This window comes from Ochlerotatus camptorhynchus, unplaced genomic scaffold (assembly GCF_037179485.1).
Source record: "Ochlerotatus camptorhynchus isolate MF236.1 unplaced genomic scaffold, CSIRO-AGI_Acam_v1.1 ptg000406l, whole genome shotgun sequence".
Lineage (NCBI taxonomy): Eukaryota > Metazoa > Arthropoda > Insecta > Diptera > Culicidae > Ochlerotatus > Ochlerotatus camptorhynchus.
The window spans coordinates 1,330,568-1,355,765 of NW_027040892.1; the positions used below are offsets into that span (position 1 = coordinate 1,330,568).

Genomic DNA, 25,198 nt, shown 5'->3' on the forward strand with positions numbered 1-25,198 from the left:
ACAAACCAAAATATAAAACAAATATATCTATCGTTTTGCTGCTCACCACGTTTTCTTCTAATTTATTATGAGCTGCTACGTTGTCGGAAGATGAATGTTTGAAATATGGTCAAATATTTAATTTAAATTACATGTTTTTAAATTACTTACCGCTAGTCTCGAACTCGAGTCCTCCTCTTTGAAACCGAGATACATGCCACTGCTCTATGTGAACGAAGTGGAATATCATATGATTTTACTCAATGTGTTGATTTCATTCATAAAAATGGTTTTCAGAGTAGCCAAATCTACTTTCAAGTTCCGTAAGAACTATTTTTGAACTTCAAAGTCTCTGATTAGTTCATGTAGAACCTCATCTGAACTTGAAAGTTGCTAAAAAGTTCATACGGAACTTATTGTGAACTTGCACCGTTTGACATTTGACAGCTTGTTTTGTTTTCCGCAGAAGTTTTCAGTAACCTCGAAAAATACGAAACAATTTGACTTAACTGTAGTAAATGTACCTGTTTTGAGACTTGTTTTATTCAGAAAATCATCAAGGTATGATAGTGGAACGCAAACCTCAATGCAATTTATTAAAATACAATATATTTTTTACTTATATACAGAAATGCCATTCGCCATAGTAGAAACATTGAACGCTCGAGGCTGTAAAGAGCTTTGGTCGTTCCAGATCAATGGCTGCAGAAATCAAAAAGTGGACACATTTTGTTCTGGCCACACGCAAACAGTGTCGCAGAACAAGATAAAATTGATCCGTGATGAAAAAAGCTGCTAGAAAGTGACATTTCTAAATTTGCTTACAAGTTCAAGTCAAGGTTCAAGTTGAACTTTCTTCGAACTTATCTAGAACTTTACTTGAAAGACTGAAAGAAGTTCAACTTAGATTAATTGTGAACTTTCGCGCTGCTTGAAAGTACGGTTAGTACTAAGATTGAACACAGTTCAAAAAAACGGGAACAAGAAATTTTTGTTGAACTTTCAAGGTTCCAATAAATAATGGCGGTACTTTAAAGAGGATTAAGTTCTGTTTGTACGTGTAGTGCCATCCCTAAAAAAATTTGCTTAACGACGTGTTCTGGGTATCATCCAAACCATTTATGGAATAGTTCAATGATTTGGGTTATCGTTCGTTTATGGTTATTTTTTATTAGGGTTGTTAATCAGCAAGAAAGTTCCACGGAACTAAATTTGAACCAGATGTGAACTTTTGAGTTCGTTTCTCAAGTAAAATCCAAACTTTAGGTTGCTTGGGTTGCCCATATGATGAATTCTAGGATAGCTCAGATGACAAGGCAAGCAGTTGGTGATCGGAAGGTACATGGTTCGAATCCCATGCAACAAGTATTTAATAAATTTTCTAATATCTGTGTAATGCGAGCCACGTCAGAAATAATACAATACAATACACTTAAGAAACACACCCTTCCCTGTCCTGTCCCCTGTCCTTCTTATTTTCGGTTTCATTTTCCCACAGTTGAATAATCGTTTAATAAATGTATAATAATGTCTAATTAAACGTTACTTCACATGAGAATCAAGCGTATACAGAGCATCATTATTTTAAGGAAGCAGTGGATGCCTAATAAACGCTGAATATTCAAAAAAAAATATCGTATAAACTCTGTTATAACTCATATAAGTCGAATAAAACCTTCTCGACATACCTTATACAACACCAAGTAGTTCAATGTTGTGGTTGAATAAGTTCTCCAGATTTGTGTGAACAAAGCCTGAAAAGAAGTTATTATTAAAAATAGTACAAGTACTATTAAGCATGCAGTTAAGATTAGTTTTCCTTCTTTGTTCATCCTTAAGCGAAGGATAATAATCTAATGTTTAAACGTTACAAATGTTCGAATTCTTATTTGTAGAGCCATATCGGATCTGAGTTACAAAAGCAATACATGAGCATATTGAGAAATCCCGGTTCCGAAAAGGACATAGTATATAAGGACTCGAAAACATAGAAGAACTCTTAACCTAGAAGTGAAAGCTTCTCTCCTTAACCGGAGAAAAAGTAGCTCCTAGAATCAAAAAACAGTGTCTGACTTAGTAAGCGAAAGACTCTCCCTAACCAGAGAAAAAGTAGCTTTTGGCCGCGAATACGAATTTAACGCTCAATTTGTTTTTCTTAGTTGGCAGTGCTGAAGCATAGAGGTAACTCTAAGACTAGAAGGTCCCGAAATAACGTGCTCAACTTTTTGGCTCAGCTCTGGTACTCTCTTCGGTCCCAAGCTAATCGATTCACCCCTCGAAACATAGGAAAAACCAATAAACCCTCATTTTATCTGTCAAACTTTCATAGCGAATCAAAACAAACATTGCGTAGTACTAGAATTTCGACTAGAATGGGGTCCGTTAATCGTTTGCTTGGAACCAATAGGCTAGTCAAGTAGTGAGCCAATTTAAAATCGTTAGTTTCGTATTGATTGTTGGCTGAAGCCCGTGTCGCGCATAGTCAATTACAGTAGTTTACAGTAGAAATACTTTTGAGCCAAATGACCTGCCAAAATCTGAGCCAATCGAACATTCCCATTAGAATTTGTCCGAGGATTTCTTATTCTTACTAGATTAAATTTGAAAGTATTGCCAACAATCAATACGAAACTAACGATTTAAATTGGCTCACCACTTTAGTAGCCTATTGGTCCCAAGCAAACGATTAACGTACCCTATTCTAGTTGAAATTCTATTACTACACTATGTTTGTTTTGATTCGCTATGAAAGTTTGACAGATAACATCAGGGGTGTGTGGATTCATGCAGAACATGCAGGGGTGAGTGAAATAGCTTGGGACTGCTTGGGACCGTTGTTCTGGTACTGAGTGAGCCAAAAATAATAATGATTTTCTTCGGGACCCAGTGGTCTTAGAGTTACCTCTATGGTATTGCCATCGAACAAAAATTCAATCACCTTCATGTTTCGTGTGCATCTCAAATTAAACTAGTTTTTGGAATCAAAAACTACAAGGGACAGCCTTGTGGGGTTGTACCATAGAGATAACTCGAAGACCAGTAGGTCCCGAATTAACGTGCTGAACTTTTTGGCTCAGCTCTGGTACTATCTTCGGTCCCAAGCTAATCGATTCACCCCTCGAAACATAGGAAAATCCACTAACCCCTCAGCCAATTTAAAATCGTTAGTTTCGAATTGATTGTACGTTGTACGCAGTGGTGACGTAGGACTACGTGGTCTTATATAATAAATCTAGGAAGGAATAGAAATTAGAGCGGGGTTCTTTCTGTTTATACTCTTTAGTATGACGCGCTTGACATAGATGGCCCACAGCAACTCACGAAGAGCTACTGATTTCGATCAATAGCGGTGCGGCTTCTTCCTCCTTCTATGGATGCTCATCTGCCGCTCAAAGGTAAATGCTTCGAACGAATTTGATAGCAAAGATTACATCCTCAGAAGAAGGGTTTGAGTATTTGCTCATTTTTCTATGCGTTGCTTCCACTTTCACTAAAGCGCAGCGCTATTGTATCTGTCGCTTGGATTCTGGCAAAGTTGCCAGTCTTCTTGATATGATGTCTTCGGTTAAATCCAAATATGTAGTTTAAAAAAATCTCAGTTGGATAGTTTTCGAGGTATAGCTAAAAAATGAAATTTTACTTTTAAAAAATGCGTTTACTAAAATACAAATATCTCCGATTGTAATGAAGTTATATTTATTATTTTAACGCCTTTATTTTTTTTTTGAATTAAAGATGATAAAATTTACTTTCGATTGTTCAAACACTATTTTCCAGTGAGATTAGTGGTACAACCACTACAAACATTTTTATTTACACTGCTAAAAAACTTAGCAGAAATTCAATTTTTCTGGGAAAAATGTAAAATATAAAATTAAACAAACAAACAATTAATTTATTAACAACAATAACACTAATTTCACTGACAATTTATAATGGTTTTTTTTTTCTTGGATGTTTTCCGTCGATCTTGTTTTCCGTGCGGAGCATCAATGCTACCGACGCCAGGAAGGCAGCTCCTACACCTGGACCCTACCTATCGTCTATCCCATCATCTCATGAACCGGGGACCAACGGCTTTACATCCCGGCGACGCCAACTGGGATTGAACCCAGGCCTGCTGGGGTGAGAGGTAATCACGCTTACCACTACACCACCGGCACCGCTTGATTGATAATGGGTTAATCGAAAGAAAAATTTCTTACCTTTAATTTGATGTTAAAATAATTTATATGGTCTCATTACAACCGGAGATATTTGTATTTTAGTAAACAAACTTTTTTAGAGTAAATTTTCATTTTTTAGCTGTAGGGTTAACTACCCCATTTTCGACCTATTAAGGACAACCCGCACTTACGGCCGATTTCTTCACCTCCGCTTAAGCATTAAACCAGGTTTAATTATACGGGTAAACCTGGTTTAAGATTTAAGCGGAGTTGAAGAAATCGGCTCTTAGTCTTTCTTAATCTAGCGCAGTTTAGCACCAAACAGAATGTTATTATTACTAAAGGCATCCAAATTTATTTACCTTTCCGTTGATAAAGAAAAACCAATCTTTGAGATATTGTCAAAAGTCTAACACTGCTTCTTGACGCTAATTTCGAACCTACAGATTCTAAACTCGGCCTAACGCATTGAAACGCCAATGAATTCACTTCGGCCTATCGTATGAAGATAAAAATTGATTCGGTCGGAGCGCTTCTTTTGTTTTTGGAAATAATGGGTGCAAATCTTCATATCACGTGTTCTCATTAACTTAGTTTGGTAGCTTATTAACTAAAGTATCGTACCAAACGCATAATTGACTTGTTAACTCTGAAATCATGGATTTATTCGAAGTTTTTTGCTCGATAGGCCCAAAATGGGCGATTAGGCCGAAGTAGTTCTCTACCCTATCTCGAAAACTACCCTACTGAGATTTTTTTTACTAATTTTTTGGACTCCGTGCACGATTTCTTTTTAGATTCGTCAAAGATTCTAGTTAATTGTTTTACTTTTATTTGTAAACTAGTGTTATCGATTCACTTTTGTTTTTTAGGTCCTATCTACATTGACATTCTCTTTGGATCGCCACGACAGTGTTATGCAGATATTTTCGATACACAGATCGAGAAGAAGCAACAATCTAGCATCTAATGCGAATCGCAGGAAACGTGTTTGTAGCCGAGTTATTTACGAAAGAGAGAATCGATCAATATACTGCTGTTAGTCCTGCCCTGCGATTTATCTGCCTATTAATTTCTCAGAAATACACAATTGAGATATATTGTATCCGGATCCGGATAAAGGAGATTCCCCGGTCGAGTTTTTTTTTCTCTACTTTGAAATAGTTTACCATTATGGCAAGATTTTATTAACCATTCCATCGGTTAGTTAAGTCCCTCCGTAAGCCCTGAAACAAAAACGGATTTTCTCATTCCTTCTATTACGAACTACATACAAAGCAAGGTAAATTACAATGAAACAATAAATTATATTATCATTCCTTCGTGTGTACGATAAATCATTTTGTTTACTTAAATGTTTCTCAGCTCATCTTGTTTGCACATTCTGTGTCTTTTCACGATTCGTCACATCTGCGCAAACATCACACATTTTCAAACGTTGTAATTAGGTATTCTTTAAAAGCTAAAGAGTGTGTGGGATTCCTTATGAATGTAAAGACAGTTTTAATAAGTGGTTTTATGACATAAATGTTTTTTGAAGAGTGAAACTTTTCCTTCGCTAGTAGCCCCTTTCCTACCCCAGTCTCATCTGATTGTTGCTACAATTAAACAAATCCCTAACTCTCCTTCTCTCTGCTCAGGATATAGCCCCACCCGGGCCCAGCACTCGATGCCCTTCTTACGATCCGACGATGATGTTGTTGATCGGGATGTGTATCAGTTTGACAAAGAAACCGATAAATCCCATAATGCAGAACCCGATGGCCGTGGCGATGGCAATCTTCTGGAACTCGCGCCGATCGGGCTTGGTGCAGCGCTTGATCAATCGGATCGAGTCCTTGGCGAAGGAACGGCCCGGTTCGTAGATCTTGGCGATTTGATCCATTGCTTGCCTGCATGCGGAAAAGGGAGTAAGAGTTCATTATAAATGCATGTACTGAAATAAGTATCTGCTGATGAAGCAATGAAATGTGACACGAAGATTTGCGTCAGTGTATTGGTTGAAGATGTGGCAGTGAAAGTCCACCGTGTAACAAATTGTATGCCATCTAATTAGCAATATAATACTGATACTACGAACCAATTAGTAAGAATTAAGCAATAGTCCGCTTGTTAACAAGTTCAACATGTTAAAACTAATATCAACTGACGGTAAATATCAGATAATTGGTAATCAGTGCGCAGATTAGTGCCACATTTCATTGGTCGAATTTAGCTGGAAATAACCAACAAATTCCACACAAAACATATAATCCACACTGTACTTACTTTAATTAACGTCGGTAGAGAAGAATCCCACACAATAGAGCACAATTTTCACGAAAATTTCGACTTTTTCACAAACCACACAAACTACGTTGCTTCTGCACGGGCGAACGAATGAAAAGTAATGAATTTCTCTGCTGCTCCCCTTCTTTGCTGTGCTGCTGTGTGGAACCCCAACTGTCAAAATTGATTCCACGTCGGATGAACGCGAAGAAAAAGCGACGCAACGTCATCGGGGCAAAATGGCCGAAGCGTTACCAATTGTCAGGGGGGTGTAACGCACGGTGACGCGTTGGATAGTGTCATGAAATATGATTTTTATTGGTTAAAATAAAATAATGAGGAAACCGCTTGATTTTTTTCATAACAATTAATTTAATAAAAACCTTCAACCGAAATTTTACAACTGTAACAACAAATACAACCGATCACCTTATTCCTCCTACAATCACCAGCCCTCTACCCACCAACGATGACCCGTTCAAAGGTACCACTTTTGAAGTCGCAAACGTTGCACTGAAATCCGGAATCGGCCAGTAAATTTCCCTGAAATGGACAAAAATTCCATTAAATTATTCTCGCGCTTTTAATATTCAATCCCTCACCTGCAAACAATAATAGCAGAACACATGTCCGCACCCCATATGATGGGGCAGTGTCACCCGCTCGGTGCAGTACACACACCTGCTTCCCACATCCAGCTCGATCCGCTTTACCTCCTGCAGCCCACTCTCCATCTTCAGGAAATTCCTCAACCTCCGCTTCAACGCATGATAGTTGATAACCGGCACCGTAAAGCCCAGCAGCTCCATAAAACCGGCCCATATCAACTCGCGCGTCATGAACGAATACCCGATCGTCCTTCGCTTGGCTCCATCGATCGACCGGTGATCCAATCGGAGCACGTAATCCACCAGCGACGGCTTGCGTCCCGTTCGCAAGAAGCGAAAAAAGTTGATGAAATTCATACAGGTTAAGCAATTTTCCACTATCGTTATCAACCGCTGGAGGAATGTGACGCTTGTCAGCCGAAACTGGACCAGTTCCTTCAGGTAGCTCAGTGCGACTGTGAGGGCATAGTGGGCCTTCAGCTTTCCGGTACCGAGCTGCTCCTGTTCGTAGGTGATCGAAAGCATCTGCTGACCGAATGTGGCAAACGATTTTCGGATGGAGAAGTTCCACAAAGCGGAACTCGCCAGCAGATTGATTTCCGGCTGAAAGCGGCTGAGGAGACCGGGCTGCAAATTAGATCGTATTTTGAGAAGTTATCATCAAATTCAATACGTAGGCACTCAAGGCTAACCGGAAGGTTCCGAAGAACGCTGTAAATTTGCTCCTTCAGTATGTTGATAATCTCGTTGTCCAACTGGATGGAATCAAGCTGCAAAGATCGTTTATGATGAATATAATGGCTTTGAAGGATAATTCAATTGAAATTTGCCATACCTGATTCACTCGAGGAACGAAATTCGTTTTCATGTTGGTGGAAAAAAAATTAAAACTTGAATAGAAGTTTTTCACAATTTAGACTAGGGCAAACGTTCCCATACTATTTCATGCTAAAGCTGAGGTTTTTAATGCTATTAATCGATAATATTTTCTTTGTTAAAAGGTTCTATCAGTGGGATCGTGGGGATCGTAGACTAACAAAATAAATTAAGAAAAAATAGTTCCAAATTTTGTTTTCGTAGTTTTGTTTTGATCATGCCGTCCTTCCGTGCACGAAAAACTGTTCCGAAAATGCTTCGAAAACAAATCTCCGCCAGTGATGCCAGATGAAAATTTCAAAATTCTAGTTACACGGAAACTTTCATTTATACCTCGATTTTAACTCAACGATGATTAAAATTAAAGCACTTTTTATATCTATCTCTTTTCCGTTGATCTTGTTTTCCGTGCTGAGCACCAATGCTACCGACGCCAGGGAGGCAGCTCCCACAACTGGACTCTACCTATCGACCCATCAACTCATAAACAGGGGACCAACGGCTTTACTTCCCTTCCGAAGGAAGGCGTTATAAGAGATGTTAACCTAATAAAAAATACCATAAACGAACGATAACCCAAATGATTGAACTATTCCACAAATGGTTCGGATGATATCCTGAACACGTTGTTAAGCAAATCAACCATAACATTTTTATAAGGGAATGCCTCAGAACATCGTGACGGCCCGACCCTTTATCCTCGAAGTAACCCGCCTAAATGGGAACCATTCGCGAATTGGTAATCATTAATGTACAGGCAACCAAAGTGCGATATATTCCACATGAAGTTGATCGATGTTACAAAACCATCTATGGACCTTACTGACTACCATAACCATTACCATTAAATTTCTCAAACCATAAGTAGAAATATTCCAATATAGTTCTCTTTCCGAAAATGTATGGAGAAAACAACTATTTTGAATGGTAATGGCGAGGGTAATGGTTCTTAACAACCCATTATTATATATTACCCAAAACCTGTTCCACCGATAACGCGAGACAAATCCGTTGAAATTCCGTAGAACCTCCTTTGAGAGAACCACCGAAATCGTGTAGAAGCCTCTCCACATTGAACGTGAGAAATCTTCATCGTAAGTTCCTGGAACCTCCACTTGCATCATCAGGAATGTAACACGAATGTAATTTATTTAGTCAAACGTAACCTGGTGGATGAACCCTTTATAAGGACAAAGAAAATATCCTTGAAGGTTCATTGGAAGCATCTAGAATCGTCTCCGAAATCCTGCAGAAACTTGCTGGAACAGAACCTTGCAAAACCTCTTTAGCTCCGTTGGCAGCATCTGAATTCTCGTGGAGAGTTTTGACGAAGTTTTTGTGTGTTCATGGCGGAGAGGATACCGCATGATTTCAGTGGATCCAGTTGAGCTTCAAGTGAGTTTTGACGGTGTTTTCTCTCATTTTCACTGAAGGAGGTTCAGCACGATTCCGGTTGGAGGTTCCAGTAGGTTTAGATAGAGTTTATCGCGTCCGATGCTTCCAGTGGTTCCAGGGAATTTCAATGGATTTTTCCGCGTTCTCAGTGCAGGTTTCGGTGGAGATTCCCAATGATGTCCACGGAAGTTTCAGGGAGTTTTCTCGCATTCTTAGTGGAGGATGTTGTGCACAGTTCTGGTGCTGCCTATGACTAGTTTGGAGAATTTCATAGTAGTCTTCTTGCGTTTTTGGTGGAAAAGCTTCCACACGATTTCGGTGGAGGTTTGTAATGCTGCCAACGGGAATTTAAGCGGATTTTTTCCGCGTTCTCGGTCGAGGCACTTCTGGAGTCAGGAATCTGGATTTGAGCAAGCCGAGGTGAACAATAAAACAGGACAAAACCTTCCATGCATGTAGTTGGTAGGAGTTGTCACTTGGAGCCACACGCAACAAATAATGCATTGAAAAAACGCATTTAATTATTTTTTAGATGGCTAGAACTGAATTTGATATTTTTTAATATAATAAATGCACCTCAAGTGTTCTGCCTCTAATAGGTAAGAGACCAGTGTTTCAACTCCCATAAATAAAATGCCCAACCAAATTAGATGGGCCAGACAAGCGATAACGTGCAAGACGAATGGTTCATGGTCTCATTGCTGTTCCACCTCACCCGGCGTATTCTTGGTCTGCTGGCCCGTTGTAGTCGATTTGGAGGGGAATACCTGTTGATCGAAGCCACCGAAAAACTTAGAAGCTTTTAAAACACTTTAGAACGGTTAGGGCATCTTTAGCGGTGGTCTGATCTAGATCGAAATTTATGTCACATTTGAACCAGCTAAAATTAAAAGGATCAAGCAAAAATAGATCAAACTGTGTGCGTACGCACCGGTTGGTCTATTTTTGGCCGTTCTATTTCAAACGTCAAAACCCGAGTCAAAACCAACTCACACCCTGATATCGTGGTCAGCCATTTTTTAATCTCCTTCTCATTCATACATGGTTTTTATCCGGCAATTACCGTGAAATTGACCTCCGATGGCTGTCTCCGGGATTAATGTGTGGCTTTAACAAAAAGCCTTGAACTGCCCGTCCTCCTGCTCCTCGTGCTTCCCAGTGAAATAATAATAAAAACATGTATTTATTGAAATTTGTCTGGTATTGTTGCGTGTTGGGTTTTGGCCAGGGTTTTGACCCAAGTCAGAAACTGGACAATTCCCTGGGGGTACCCGGAACATACCAGAATGTGGCCAATGTGGATCTGGACACTATATTTGACTTAAACTGATCTTGTTTTTCAATTTCTGTGAGATTTTATGTGTCAAATCACAGGGTTTGGATCATATCAGAAACTAGTCACTTCCCTAGGGGTTTCTGAAAGATGCTTGGAAGTAAAAAAGGTGGTACTGGGAACATTATTTGACTTCCATTGATCTTGGGTTTGAAATCTTATGTGATTTACTATGTGGCGCATGATGGGTTTTGGATTAAATCAGAAACTGGCCATTTCCTTTTAGGTGCCCGGAACATATCCGATAGGGGTCAACATGATTCTGTGCACTATATTTGACTACCATTGATATTGCTTTTGAAATCTAATGTGATTTGATGTGTCCAGGGGGTAAGTCACTCTGCCACCTTGTGACTGTGCTGATTGTGTTTCTTGTGTGTTTTTCGGTGTTTCAGGGTGTTTCTGTGTCAAATGAACTGTCAAAACGGCAACATACAATGTTTACTGGTAACCATGACTTCCACATCGCTGAAAATGACAGATCCCCCTGCGATCGTCGTTGTTTATTGGCGTTGACGGTGACTCTGTATACAGGTATAGCCTAGAGCATCCCACTCTAAACTATAGATCTAGTATCAATTAAGTATTTCAAAGTATCTGATAAGTATTCTTAAGTCTTTTTAAGTATTTTTAAGTATGTTATGTTTTTGATTTTTTAAATCGTAGTGAGCGGTTACTAATGTATTTGTTTGTTGTTGTATATTCCGTTACGTTTAATCACGTACTATTGATGCTAGTTTCAATCTGTTTTAAAATTAAGGAAATAGTGTAATCATGTGTATGAGTAAGTATTTTAATTCTACTTATGAAACATTTCATCAAAGACCAGTTTTCTTTCAGCAAACCAGTTAATTATTTATAATTTCGAACTGGCTGTTCAGTAAGGTTTCAAAGTTTGGAGTTCTATAACTTAGCTGGAGGCTAATGGTGCGGGTGTCGTTGGCCTTTCTAACCAACCAGTCTGAACCGCAAGCTGTATGAGTATGAAATTCTTGACTTTATGCTGGTCAAGAATGCTAGGACTACGCTGGTTATTTACCAGAGAACAATAGCAATACAATGAAGTGTAACTGCTAGCAAGTTGTTGGGTTGGTTGACTAGAAATTGAAGTGATTGCAATTGCCACTGGTGGTCGTATCGTGCTGCGTTTTGAGAAACTTACATCTGTAAAGATGAGTTACGACGGACTGGTGAGGAAGCTGAGTGAGTATCCTGATAGTAACCGAAGGCTTTATATGAAATAAACATGAATTTCTCACTTTTAGGCTTCGAAACCAATAAGTATAACAAGGAAAAAATTCATTTATTCTGAAATATCAATTTATTTCAAATAATTGATGTACCAAATACAACGATTTAGTTCAAACCCGCTATTTATTTGTTTCCATTTCGTGTAAAAAAATCCTAAGATAAAATATATGAATTTATTTCAAACTATTCCCCAAACAAATGCCAAACTATTCTTCAAAATATCCCCATATTTATGTCTTAATACGTAACAACCGTTTCTGATGAATGATGGAATCAATTAGAGAGCGGTTCCGAAATTAACACCAAGCGAATATGTTGGTATGATCATGTCCAGCCTTAATAATAATAAGTCTTAAGCATTGAAGGTTCCAAATCCGAGGAAATGTGATTAACTTCTACAATAAACTCATTCGGCTGTAATCTAGGAGATGTGGCTTTCCGGATGTTATACGTGCGGATGGTGCGGAAATCTTTCAAAACTTCTTATTCAGCTTCAATCAACGTAAATGCCTGAAGCTATCGTCCGTTGGATCAAGATCCTGTTGGACAAAAAATATGTTTTTATGGAGAGATGGTTTGGGATAGAAAAATTTGTTTAGAGGATTTGCTTCCACACGCAGTTTATTCCATAGTAACTTTCCAAATAGTTCCTTATTCTCCCTTTGAATGACAGATAAATCGGTTTGGCAATATAATATTCCTTGAATCGAAATTGCTCTTCCTCGATCCCTACAAAAAAGGAATACATTTCAAAATTATAGTTGATTTTTCTAAACACGCATACACCAAATCCCAGATGACAGCGGGTAAATTATCGAAAGAAATCTCTCTAGCAATGGTGGTAACAAACTAGCGCTAAATATTTCTTAAGTATTTTTAAGTATTTTCAGGTATCTTAGATATCAGTAAGAGCTTTCTAAGTATAATGCGAGAAATACAAAGTTTAGAGTGGGATGCCCCTAGGGTATAGCTCTTTACTCCTATGGTAAAATCCTGTAAAATTCAATAAGCAAACGACAGTCTGTGCGTGATACATGGCGGAATTGATGCACATCTTCGTAACGGACCAGATCGTGGCCAAGTCCCGTTTCTGGTATTTCCTGCGGCAGCTGCGTAAGTTCAAGAAGGCCACCGGTGAGATTGTCTCGGTCAAGCGTATCCTGGAGAAAACTCCGCTGCGCGTGAAGAACTTCGGCATCTGGCTGCGCTACGATTCCCGTCCCGTACCCACAAAATGTACCGCGAGTATCGTAATCTGACCGTTGGCGGTGCTGTCAAGCAGTGCTATAGCGATATGGCTTCGCGCCACCGTGCCCGTGCCCACTCCATTCAGGTGAGTTGCTTTTTGATAGTATTGACCCGGAAAGAATCACTGATGCGAATGTTTTTCCAACAGATCATCAAGGTCGCATCGGTTGAGGCCTCCAAGACCCGTCGTGCTCACATCAAGCAGTTCCACGACTCGAAGATCCGCTTCCCGCTGGTGCAAAGATACCACCACAAGCGCTACAGGAAGCTGTTCTCTTTCCGCCGACCGGATACTTACTATCAGTAAACCAGGAGCCGCCGTTCATGTACTGTTAATTCCACTCTTTTTTAGGGAGTAAAAATGATGAAGATCCGTAAGAAACCATGAGAACATTCTTCGTGATTCGTTGAGAAAGAAAATCCGTGAGTGGAATAAAAGTGGATCCTAAGGAAGTTGGTTCAATGCTTCCCTTGAGAACAAATATTTTGTGAAGATGGATGAGTTTGAATTGGCGATTTCATGCCGCATTAAATTTAGCAATGACGGACATTCGTAATTGAGTAATGCGGTGTGAACATTTCAAAAGGGCCGAATTACTTTTGTAAACAATGGCTTTAGACGTCGATTACTCGCGAATGAAAGCTCACAGCTGGTAAACTTCGCCCCGTACTGTATAAGACTGGTAGTTCTCTACGGGCACGAGTCTCTCGAAACGGATTTCCCATACAACGGAATAGAGAAAGGGGTGATCGACAAATTTGATTGTAATTTATCATCATGACATCTTCATCTTCGTCATGTTCGGTAGCATTTGTCGACTCAAGCTTGAGGTTGGCAACCAACGGAGACGGTATTGTTGATGAACATTGAGTCTCGGTAAAATGAGTCGTTTAACCATTTTGCTGATGGTCGTTCTCGATCCCGATCGTATTCTCTATATCGCCCATTTCAATTAGAGGAAGCTTCCTCGGAGGAGGTGAAGCTTCTAGGTAAGCGACATCTGACGAAAGGCGTTTGATGACTTCTGATGCCAGTGAATCATGCAGCTTAGCAACATGCCGCGTGAAACTAAAGATGTTCCAGTTTTCAGAGGCATCGGCGATGGCTGTTAGCTTTGTGGTCTGCCCGACCAACGTGCACAATGGACATGTTATGTCAGCTCTGAACTGTCCTGAGCTTGAAACCGTGGCGATCGAAATTTTCAAGTTGGACATAAACTCCTGGAGGTTGAGACGATATTTCCTAAGAATAAATTAGTATTTAAAAAAAAAAACAAAACGAAATTCAAACTTGTAATATGTAAAAAAAAAAGCTTTAAGTAATGAAATATGAAGAATAAATATATTCTGAAAAAATCATACAAATGCAAGAAACGTCATACAATATAGTATAGTATTAAATACATAATTGAATGTGATTACTTAAGATTAAGACATACGGATTAGAAAAATGTGCCGAAATCTTGAGCCAAAGTCTGTCAAACTCATCGGTAGCGAACTCGTGTCTGAACTGTCCATGTCCATTTCCCCGATTTTCATCACCAGACGGATAAACGTCTTGACCCCATGAGTTTGGATGATGTTCGCTAAGTCCATTAGACATAAAATCTCCCCCTCGAGGAATTTAAATTGATGCGGTCAGCCTGCAACCCGCCCATACACGCTTTCAAGCGAGGGACCACCAGCATGCGCTTTTGCGACATCCTCCGCCATCTCTCGCAGATCTTGTTCGACAAGCATTATCTCTTTCCTGGTCAATCTACCAAGCGATTTATTGCATAGGTTAGACATGATCAGTATAGTTTTTATATGAGTATGAATGCTTCCATACATTTCTTCCAGTTTTTGCCAAAAGTAATCCTGCAATAAAATTCGGTGTTAACTATAAACAATTAAAAATGATGAACTGTAATAATATCGCGAAAATAAATTTACAAATTTTAAAAACAACCCAGGAAATAACCGCAGAATAGAGATTAAAATATACATAAAAACCTACAGCAAAAAAATCGCTGATATCCTGGGTCACATAAATAAACCAAGCGTTCTAAATAATTTGGCAGGTTAGTTTGGTTTGTTTACTCATTTGAGAGGTTCAGATCAATAAAAAGCAGATCATACTGTCAAAAATGAATGATAAAATCAGATCATGGATTGGTCTATTATAAATAACATATGATGTAAACATTCTTGGAAGTGGTGCCAGGAGATTGATGAAAAACTATCTGTTATGTGGAGACTACCTGGGTGGCAAGGTGTTTGGAGTGTGTCGGAGTGTGTTTTTGTGGGTGTTAGAGCAACCGTAACGGTCGTTGTCATTTTTGCGACTGTTTTAACAGCGCACAGCGCTCTCATTTTAGTTTAGTCACTCTTCTCCACACCGGTCGCTGCTATCGTGGTTATTAATTTACTCGCCGTAGTCCGTACCGGTAGTGAGCATTTTGACAATTCTACGAATAGCAACCTTTCTCCCGCGCTGCTATCGCGCTGCTATCGCGCTGCTATCGCGCTGCTATCGCGCTGATATCGCGCTGCTATCGCGCTGCTATCGCGCTGCTATCGCGCTGCTATCGCGCTGCTATCGCGCTGCTAAATTTGGTAACGCGCTTCTCACCGAGAAGCCGGCTGCTATTTTAGTTACTCGTATGGCAACCCCCGATACGGTAGCTGCGCTATTATGAGGGCTGCAAAAATGAGTTTAGCAGCGTACCGTTACGGTTGCTCTTAACACAAGGTGGCAGAGTGACTTACCCCCTGGGTGATGGTGTTCAGGACCAAGACGTTCTATTGAGGCAGATATTTTTGTGGATCGCATTTAAACGGTTGTTCTATTATTGTTCAAAATATATAATAAATATAGTTTTGAACACTTTAGAAAGGTTAGCAACGGATTTTTTGGAAAGTTTCAGCGTATAGATATGGTTCTTCAATAGGTCACGGTTTTTAAAAAAAATATGTCTGTCCACTTTTTCAGCGCAACCGGTTGTGCTATCTCCTATGGAGCCATCCCTCTAGACAAAAGCAGTTGTCTTCTTCTGAAAATCCATTCTTGAAGTATTGTCTGATTCTTTGGAAACATAATGCACCAAAACTAAAAACGGTTATACTAGACCCTCTCTAACCAAAACTAGAGACGCTCTCTAACCAAAACCATCGTATAAATCAACGCCATACTGGAATTCCTATGACGATGATTTCTGCGATGGTTTCAGCGCGTTTTATTCCATTTATTACCAGAAAAACAGGCAATAAGTAAAATGTTTTGCGTTTGGAGTACTTTATCTGACATTGACCGGCCCCTCGAATTGGTTCGAATGTGTTTTCTTCTTTTCCTTGGAATGAAATTTTACCGAATATTAGCGAAAAGGAATCAAAACAAAAAATATCAGCCGTCGGAGTGAGCAGCGCCCGCTGACTCATTCCTTCGAAAAACTGAAACAGCGAAAACTCGACTCATTCCTCCGGAAGTTTCCCACATTCCGGATGCATTTCACTTGAAAATCGACATTTTAATCAACATTGAAGTTATTTTTATTGCTTAATCCCCAGTGAGCGAGTGGTTGTGTTTAGAATCATGTCCATCGAGGCGGAAGTGCGTACGATTCTATCCCGTGCTCTGGACGCGGACGAAGCTGGCCAGAAGGAGCTGGCTATCGAATGGTACGGCAAAGCGGTGGAGACTATTCTTCGTATCGAGGACCGTGAGAAGCGGGAAAAGTTGAATAAATTCGCCAAACAGGCGTTGGATCGAGCAGAAGAGCTGAAAGGAATCAAGTACGTTCCGCCGAAGGATCTGAAGGTGCCACAGCCGGGAACGTCCACAGCTCATCCGGTGCGAAGCAGTGCCGGTTCCACCCACAGTCCGCTTCATAGCCCAAGGTTGGAAATCAGTGGATCCGGGCATGCCTACACGAGTGAGGAAAAAAAGGTATTGGAGTACACGTCCCACATCAACTCAAAGGTCTACGTTCCGTTCATGGATATCGATTTGATGGAGAAGTTCAATTTTCCCATTCCGTTTACCGATAAGGATGGTTTGCTGGAGTTGGCCCCAAAGCAAAAGCGAGACTTTGTGCAGTGGATTCGGGTCAGTGAGCTGAGCGAGCATCCGCAGCTGATTGCCGGGGAGCATGCGGATTTCTACAGCATCCGGCAGACGGTAGTGTCGGATTGTAGCTTCGTGGCGTCGCTGGCGGTGGCTTCTTTGTACGAGAAAAAGTTCAAGCGGAGGATTCTGACGTCGATTATCTATCCGCGAAACAGCCGAGACGAACCGATCTACAATCCGAGCGGAAAGTACACGATCCGGATGCACGTCAATGGCATTCCGAGGAAGGTTGTGATTGATGATTATCTACCACTGGGAAGGTACAACCAGTTGCTGTGTTCGTATTCGAGTAACAAGAACGAATTCTGGGTTTCGCTGCTGGAGAAGGCCTATATGAAGCTGATGGGAGGATATGATTTTCCGGGGTCGAATAGTGTAAGTTGTATTTTGAATTGGTTGGTTTGGTTTATAGTTTAGGAATGGATATTTATTTTTTAGAACATCGATCTTCATGCTTTGACGGGTTGGATTCCAGAACGAGCTTCTATTCGGACGAAGGATCCAGACTTCAATGCAGATGCAGTGTTCAACCGATTAAAGGAAGGGCTCAGCGCTGGGCGTTGCCTGGTGACGGTGGCCACCGGTGAGCTTACGGATGCTGAAGCCGAACGTACAGGGCTGGTATCGACCCACGCTTATGCCGTGCTGGATATGCAGGAAATTGATGGAGTGAAGTTGCTTCAACTGAAGAATCCCTGGTCTCATCTACGTTGGCGGGGCAACTATTCCGAACTGGATGCGGTCCACTGGACGCCGGAGTTGCAGCAGCAGTTGAACTACGATCCCAAATTGGCAGCAAATTACGACAACGGTGTATTCTGGATCGATTACAATTCGATTTTGAACTTCTTCGACGTGTTCTACTTGAACTGGGATCCGGCCCTTTTTCAGTACACTTACAGCATTCATCAGTCGTGGAGTGCCGGCGTGGGGCCTACGAAGGACGCCTATAATGTCGGGGATAATCCACAGTTCAGCTTGACCGTCCCGGCAGGGAAGGGATCGGTTTGGATCCTGTTGACGAGACACATCACATCGATTGAGGATTTCAGGGAGAACCGGGAGTACATCACGGTTTTGGTGTATAAAAACAATGGAAAGCGGGTTTACTATCCTTGTAAGTTTGGGTCCTATCAGTTGTGAAATTGTGTGATTCAAAATTATCCCATTTGCAGCGGACCCACCTCCATACATCGACGGAGTCCGAATCAATAGTCCGCATTACCTGTGCAAAATCCGATTGGACCCGAACTCCGTCCGGAAGTACACTCTTGTGATATCGCAGTATGAAAAAACGGCAACGATTTATTACTCGTTGAGGGCCTACTGTCGAGACAAGTTCGAGCTGAAGAAGATTGATAACCAGTTCCAGATGGTTGAAAATGCAAGTTCTTCGGAGACATCCTTAATATCTGACTACATTTTAAATGACATTCTGATCTCTGTAGATCAACGGTGAATGGAAGGACCGCACGGCTGGTGGGTGCCCGAATCATCCGCTGACCTACAAGAACAACCCCCTCTACCGGATGCACATTGGCCCAAAGGACTCCAGTCACTTAGTCGTCGAACTTCGTGGTCCCAAAGTCTACCAGGTGGGGCTGGAGTTGACCGTGGTTTCGCTGGAAGACCCCGATGTAACTGCCCCCTTCATATCTCAAAGCACCGGCAACTATCGGTCCGGGTTCTGTGTGCTCGACCTGGAAGCCATCCCTGCCGGAGTCTACCAGCTGCGTCCGTCCACGTTTCTACCGGAGCAGGAATCGCCGTTCTTTCTCAAGTTCAAGTCGACAACGAATTTGGTTATCGAAAAGATGAATTAGGAGAGTTTTTGGGTAATTGTTGATGTTTTTTTAATCATTGTGATGGCTTTGTTGAAAGCTTTTTAAGCGATAAAAAAGTGGATATGTTACTTATTGTACATCTTTTTTATCATGTTTTAACGATCGAATACTAGAATTTCGTTATTTATACAAATCAATAATCATTTTAAAATAGTGCAAAAAGATGTATTGTTAAATTATTCGAAAGAAACTCCCTCCCGTAGGGCATTCTTAAGCACCTTGCTGAAGGTGGAAGGGCATAATCTCATGCTGTAAGCTTGTTTGGGAGACCAAGGCAATGGTCAAATGATGTCCCAGAAAGTATAAGCACACTTTCAACTCGCCGCGATTTCTACCCCGATGAAATTTATCAGCTGTTCATCGATGTGTGTTGTTGTTTACTTATTACTCAACAAGTTTGAGTGTGTGTGTGTGTGTGTATTCCTTCTAACCCCCACTGGCCGGCAGTGTTATTATGGAAGAACTCTCTTCAATGCCGCATTTATGGTCATTGTAGACAGCTTTAGTCCGGGTGTTAGAAGGTGATAGCTTTTTTGCAGATCCAGCTACCCATTTCAGAATGTCTGGAGAGTCACGCCAATTCCGAGGTTACTTTCACTTACAATAAGCCCCACATGTATGTATTACCTCTATTTATTGGATATTAGTATTACATACACACTTCCAGGTTCGAAAATTGTTGAAACTGATTTCTTTTAGCGTCCCGTAAAACTCTAAGTTTGTTGGGAACAGATTTAGCTATAATTTAAATTTTATTTTTAGTAATATTATCACTTTAACAATATTAATTATAATTTTTCAGTATTTCTTCCGACTAACTTCCTTTAGTGAATACAAATGTTAGGTTGTGCTATAAGGAACAAATTTATCATTGTAATTAATATTATACTTCATAATTTACTTTATATTATTTACTTACAGTTTATCGAACTGAACACTAATTTACTAATTTTTCACTTTTTAAATATAAGCTAGTTTTAATTAAATAAACTGCCTGCATAAAACATGACTATGCACTACGAACTCTTTAATGTCAATGTTTACATTTCGTTTCTTTAGCCGTGTCAAACCGCAATGACATTTCTTCGTTCCAGCGGGTTAATGTTCATCGATGTGCGTAGCTACCCTGTGTTAACTAGCGATTGTTACGCGCCGAGGGGTACTCGTCATCACATTCCCCCGCCCGCAAACCATTATGTTCGGCTTCCGGTTTACCAGCATCTTCGACGTCGAGTAACGCCAGCTTTACCACTGGTCTTCGTAATGTTCCGTTCGCCGTCCGCACCCACGCTTGCCGAACCCGTCCATCCTTTCCTTGAATGACCTTATCCACCTACTGATTTCGTACCGTATCGTCCATGATCAGCACCAGATCTCCTTCCGCTATCTCCTTCACTTCCTTGAACCACTTCGACCTTCTCGAAATCACCGGCAAGTACTCCTTGATCCAATGCTTCCATATTGCGTCCGTCAAGTGCTGGGCAAGCTTCCATCCCCTGTTCAATGTTGCACGATAATCCACGGGCATCGTTGGACGTTGTTTCACTCCACTTGAGCTCCCCAAGAGAAAATGGTTAGGGGTCAAGGCTTCCTGATCGGCTGACTAACGGAATGTACGTCAGTGGTCTCGTGTTGATCATCGCCTCAGCTTCAATCATCACCGTTTCCAGAACCTCGTCATCCGGCCGTCGTTGCGCTTCCAAAATGGTTCCGATTGCTGCATTTACCGAGCGAACCATTCGCTCCCACACACCACCCATATGTGGTGCGGATGGCGGGTTGAACGACCAACGAGTCGCAGAGTTGGTGAAGGTTGTAGCCAGATGATTGTTGCGTTCCTCCATCTCCCGTTTCAGCTGATTGTTCGCCCCGTGAAAATTCGTCCCGTTGTCGCTAAATATCTCAGCCGGTGAACCTCGTCGTAATATGAATCTTCTTACAGCCATGACGCAGGATTCCTTCGATAGACTGTGAAAAACCTCCAGGTGAACAGCGTGGATAGTCAAGCAGGTGAACAGGGCTATCCACCGTTTAACGTTGCTGCGACCTCGGTTAAATAATAAAAATCTACGCCTACGTATGTGAACGGCCGTACATACAGAGTTAGCCGGACCGGCGAGCGTGGATAAGCGCGAAGAACTCTACACCCGATACAGCTTTCCGAGACTTTCGTAACCAGTGACCTCAGTTTTGCAATCTCGTAGAGCTGCCTTATCTCGTTGACAACTGTCTCACCATTGCACGATTGTCGACGAGGAGAAATGTGATTAGATGCTTGCTGGGCAGAATTACCGGGTACTTGATTCCGTACGGTATCTATTCAGCATTCCCCAATCGGTTACGTTTGCGTATCACTCCATTCTTGTCCATGAACGGCCACAGCTTGTATATTGTACTAAACATCGGCAGTATTCCATGTCGAGCTTCCGGTTATCCCATCATCGCTTTAAGAATTACTATTTCCGATGCGAAGATGTCCACCTGCGCTAGTTTCCACAACGAATTTTCGGCACGTGTTAATTCGTCCTGTGTTAGAACTGCTTGAACCAGTACTTCTCTCCGCTGCGACTGCTGAGTATTATTGATGAATCGATGCACGAACGCCATAGTTCTGTGTAGCTTCGTCCACTTACTGAACCTGATATTTGGACCGGAATCCCATTTGGTTGCATCATTCGATATGTTCAATACCGATCCAATCATCCTCCATTCGCTGACATCTGTCGTGGATAATATCTCCCCGATCCGGAACCCCAATTTAATTGAATTTAATTTTGATGTTTAATATATAAATTATAATAATAATAGGCTCGGTCTCACCATGCTCCGCTAATCTGCCGCCATTGATTGCTTCTTTTGGAATCCCTTGTGTTTTTCCTAAACCTAATGCATTGCTTGTCACAAAGTCTTAGACCCATAGAGCGTGACATAATATATGCATCAACCCTAAGGCTCGCTGGTCGACCGAGCACTTGGAATGAGTCATTGAATCAATGTAGAGTATAGTATGAGATGGTGTTATATGCAAAGTACGAAAAGAGAATGAAAGGGATTAGTTTCAAGAAATGATAGTTTCATCAGATTCCCCAACTAACCATACTGAAGCAAAGTAAGTAAATACAAGCTATATTGCGACTAAGGCTGTGAACCATTTGCCGAGTTAAATTGAACTCGTGGTTAAAAGTGACATTTCGAAAGTTATTTCTTATGTTCGAAAATCCCCGTGCTGTCGATCGACCGGTTTTCGAGCCACGGTCGTCAAAATTTAACTTCTTGTCTGTCAGAAGTAACCACACTCGGATAGCAGGGTTAATCGATAACTTTTCATCTGTCAAATTTTAACCAAAAGTTAAAATAATCCAACAAATGGTTCAGAGCCTAAATGGTTACTTGGGTACTCATATGGCCGTCAGAACGGTTCATCGGTTGCGAAGTGAAGTATTGAACATTTAGCATTGTAAACACTACCGCCATCTGTTGTTTACACTCAACAGATGACTGTAGCGTGTAAACGTAAAACGCAAGGGAATTGATTATGCGCGCCACAAGTGGCGATAGTACCAACTAAGCAACATTTAAATTAACCGTTAAAAGCGATTTCGATGAACATCTTAAGCATGTTATGTCTGCTTGTCTGTGATCATACCTTCACTATCGCAACTCCGGGTAATCCACGAAAGTCGCGAAAGTGCTTGGCACAACATCAAAATGCGAGTTCGGTGAAGAAGTTACCTTCGAGGACACATCAAAATTTGGCCGTAAACCGGGACCGGTGGACCGAAAAGTGAACCAGAAGATCACCAAGCTATCGTCAACAAGAAAAGTTCTCTGTTCGAGTATTGGCAAAACACTGAGAAAATCGAAGAGTAACGTCCAACGTGCCAAGCCAAGAAAAGGGCTGAAAACGTTCAAGAAGCAGAAGAAGCCGAAACGGAGTGAGAAACAAGCGGCATCCGTTAAACGGAGGGCTCGGAAGCTGGAAAATTGGCGTGTGTTATCATGGACGATGTAGCGGCGCCGGTGGTGTAGTGGTAAGCGTGATTACCTCTCACCCCAGCAGCCTGGGTTCAATCCCAGTCGGCGCCGCCGGGATGAATTGAATTAATAAGGCATACATCTCTGATCACGCCTTCCTTCGGAAGGGAAGTAAAGACCGTTGGTCCCCGGTTCACGAGTTGATGGGTCGATAGGTAGGGTCCAGGTGTGGGAGCTGCCTTGCTGGCGTCGGTAGCATTGGTGCTCAGCGTCAGCACGGAAAACAAATCAAGAATGGACGATGAAACATACGTCAAATTTGACTACAAGACGCTTATAAGAGACCAATACAACCCAGTCAATAATGGTTAGGAAGTTGACGATGCCGATAAGTCAATTTACACCAAAAAAATTGGTAAGAAAGGCCATGGTTTGGCAAGCGATATGTGAGTGTGGCAAGTTGTCAAAGCCATTTGTGACGAAGGAGACGATGAACACTGAAATTTACGTTCGGGAGTGTTTGAATCGACGTCTGCGGCCCATGATCCGTCAACATGATTGCCCAGTACTATTTTGGTCCGATATGGAGTGAAAGCACTACTCGAAAGACACAGGTCGTTTAGTAATAAGCAAACAATGTGCAATAGGTGCCAAAAGAGATGAATGCTTAGAATAGCTATATCGGAATCAAGTGGCACATCTTAGGGGATATAGGATAACGGGAGGAAAGGTTATAGGGTAAGTGGAAGCAAGACTATCGGGTAACGGGATATGCTCACCGACAAACCGACATGAAGCTTAAACTTAAGGTGGTTCGCTGTGAAATCCTTATTCTCGCTACCACTTCGAAACTTTAAGTGCACAAATATCAGCTTCCACGACACGTACTACAATGAAACCGTTACTCCACGTTTGCTGCGCTGCAGCATACATGCAGTAGCAATTTCAGGTGAAATGGAACTCTAATTTCCGAGATGTGTGTAATTGAAAATTCGAGGTGGAAATGCATTTATAGCCTACACGGCCATTTGTGGACTCTACAAGGAATCACCTTAACTTTTGCTCGAAAATCTATAACGACCGAGTCAAATGTGCAGCGATCCCATCTGTCAAAACCATAGCAATTTTGTATCTAAGGGAAACAGCCCTATTGTTGCGCAACAATAAGGCTGTTTCTCCTATAGCTAAAAATAACTTGTCTATAATAGATCAGACACGAACCAACTCATAAATTTTGAACGCGTGTTCGTGGCTTATATAAGCGTTTCCCGCGAACACAGAGACTGATGTCAGTAGTGTGCTGTGAGCAGAAATTTCATGGTGTTTCCATGGTCATTCATATCGGTTTGTCAGTGATATGCTTTCGGTCTATCCAGGATTTTACGAGTGCTCATGGCCGCCATAATCTGGTTGAGTTTCTGGTAGGGAACATATGATTTGAAGTTTGACTTGTGTCGTTTGACCTGTAAACGGTCAAATTTGATCGTTTACACGTTAAACTACATAACCCAAACATCAAATCGAATGTTCCCTACCAGAAACTCAGCTAGATTGTGGTGGCCATCAGCGTTCGTAAAATACTGGATGCTCTTTTGCGAACACATAGTTTGATTTTTTTTTAATTGGTGCTATTTTACGTCATGATAAAATTATGTTGAAAGAACATTTTTAGGATTCATTCCTTTCATTATAGGGCGCATCACTACTTCGGCAAATGGGACCCATTTCCGTCAGACAGCATGAGCATGAGCATGATTGACCGCCCACGGTTGCTACTCTGTTATTGCCAGATCAGCTGTAATTATACAGATAACCAATAGACGTTGCTTGAGACTAGCAATCACCCTCAATGTGTAACAATTGGTTATCTCAAACTAGGCAATAGCAGCGCCGGCCGCGCCCGAGCACAAGTCAAGAAAGGAATGGGTAGGAATGTGTTGACGTGACTCTCGCTTTGATGGAAGCCAAGAACACCTCTGCACTTCCACGAGAAATCACTGGGATATTAGGTAAGAGGGTTTGGATTGCAGCAGAGCTCGTTTTGGTGAACGATAAGCTGAATTGATGTCCTAAAGATCATATAACGCGAAGGAGCTTGGGATTGAATCCACGATCTTCTGCTCAGTAAGCAAAAAAGTTTGCCACTA

The 25,198-nt window shown here is 41.2% G+C and overlaps 3 protein-coding genes and 1 pseudogene across 3 annotated transcripts; 2 read left to right on the forward strand and 2 right to left on the reverse strand.

The window, feature by feature from the left end:
- Positions 1 to 5,428: 5,428 nt before the first annotated feature.
- On the reverse strand, positions 5,429 to 6,542 carry LOC135710891 (protein transport protein Sec61 subunit gamma). Its single transcript, XM_065233599.1, has 2 exons — positions 6,414 to 6,542; positions 5,429 to 6,037 (listed from the first exon to the last, which is right to left on the reverse strand). Exon 2 carries the CDS (start codon positions 6,028 to 6,030, stop codon positions 5,824 to 5,826), a length of 207 nt encoding a protein of 68 aa, XP_065089671.1. The 5' UTR covers positions 6,031 to 6,037; positions 6,414 to 6,542; the 3' UTR covers positions 5,429 to 5,823.
- A 268-nt stretch (positions 6,543 to 6,810) lies between these two features.
- Pex2 (peroxin 2) lies at positions 6,811 to 8,023 on the reverse strand. The gene is made up of 4 exons (XM_065233600.1): positions 7,857 to 8,023; positions 7,714 to 7,791; positions 7,016 to 7,648; positions 6,811 to 6,956 (listed from the first exon to the last, which is right to left on the reverse strand). The coding sequence occupies exons 1-4, from the start codon at positions 7,887 to 7,889 to the stop codon at positions 6,870 to 6,872; spliced, it is 831 nt and encodes a 276-aa protein (XP_065089672.1). The 5' UTR covers positions 7,890 to 8,023; the 3' UTR covers positions 6,811 to 6,869.
- A 4,899-nt stretch (positions 8,024 to 12,922) lies between these two features.
- Positions 12,923 to 13,506, forward strand: LOC135710893 (large ribosomal subunit protein eL20-like; annotated as a pseudogene).
- Positions 13,507 to 16,555: 3,049 nt separating this feature from the next.
- LOC135710894 (calpain-7-like) lies at positions 16,556 to 19,168 on the forward strand. Its single transcript, XM_065233602.1, has 4 exons — positions 16,556 to 17,607; positions 17,671 to 18,349; positions 18,408 to 18,616; positions 18,681 to 19,168. Exons 1-4 carry the CDS (start codon positions 16,699 to 16,701, stop codon positions 19,053 to 19,055), a joined length of 2,172 nt encoding a protein of 723 aa, XP_065089674.1. The 5' UTR covers positions 16,556 to 16,698; the 3' UTR covers positions 19,056 to 19,168.
- The last annotated feature ends 6,030 nt before the right edge of the window (positions 19,169 to 25,198 follow it).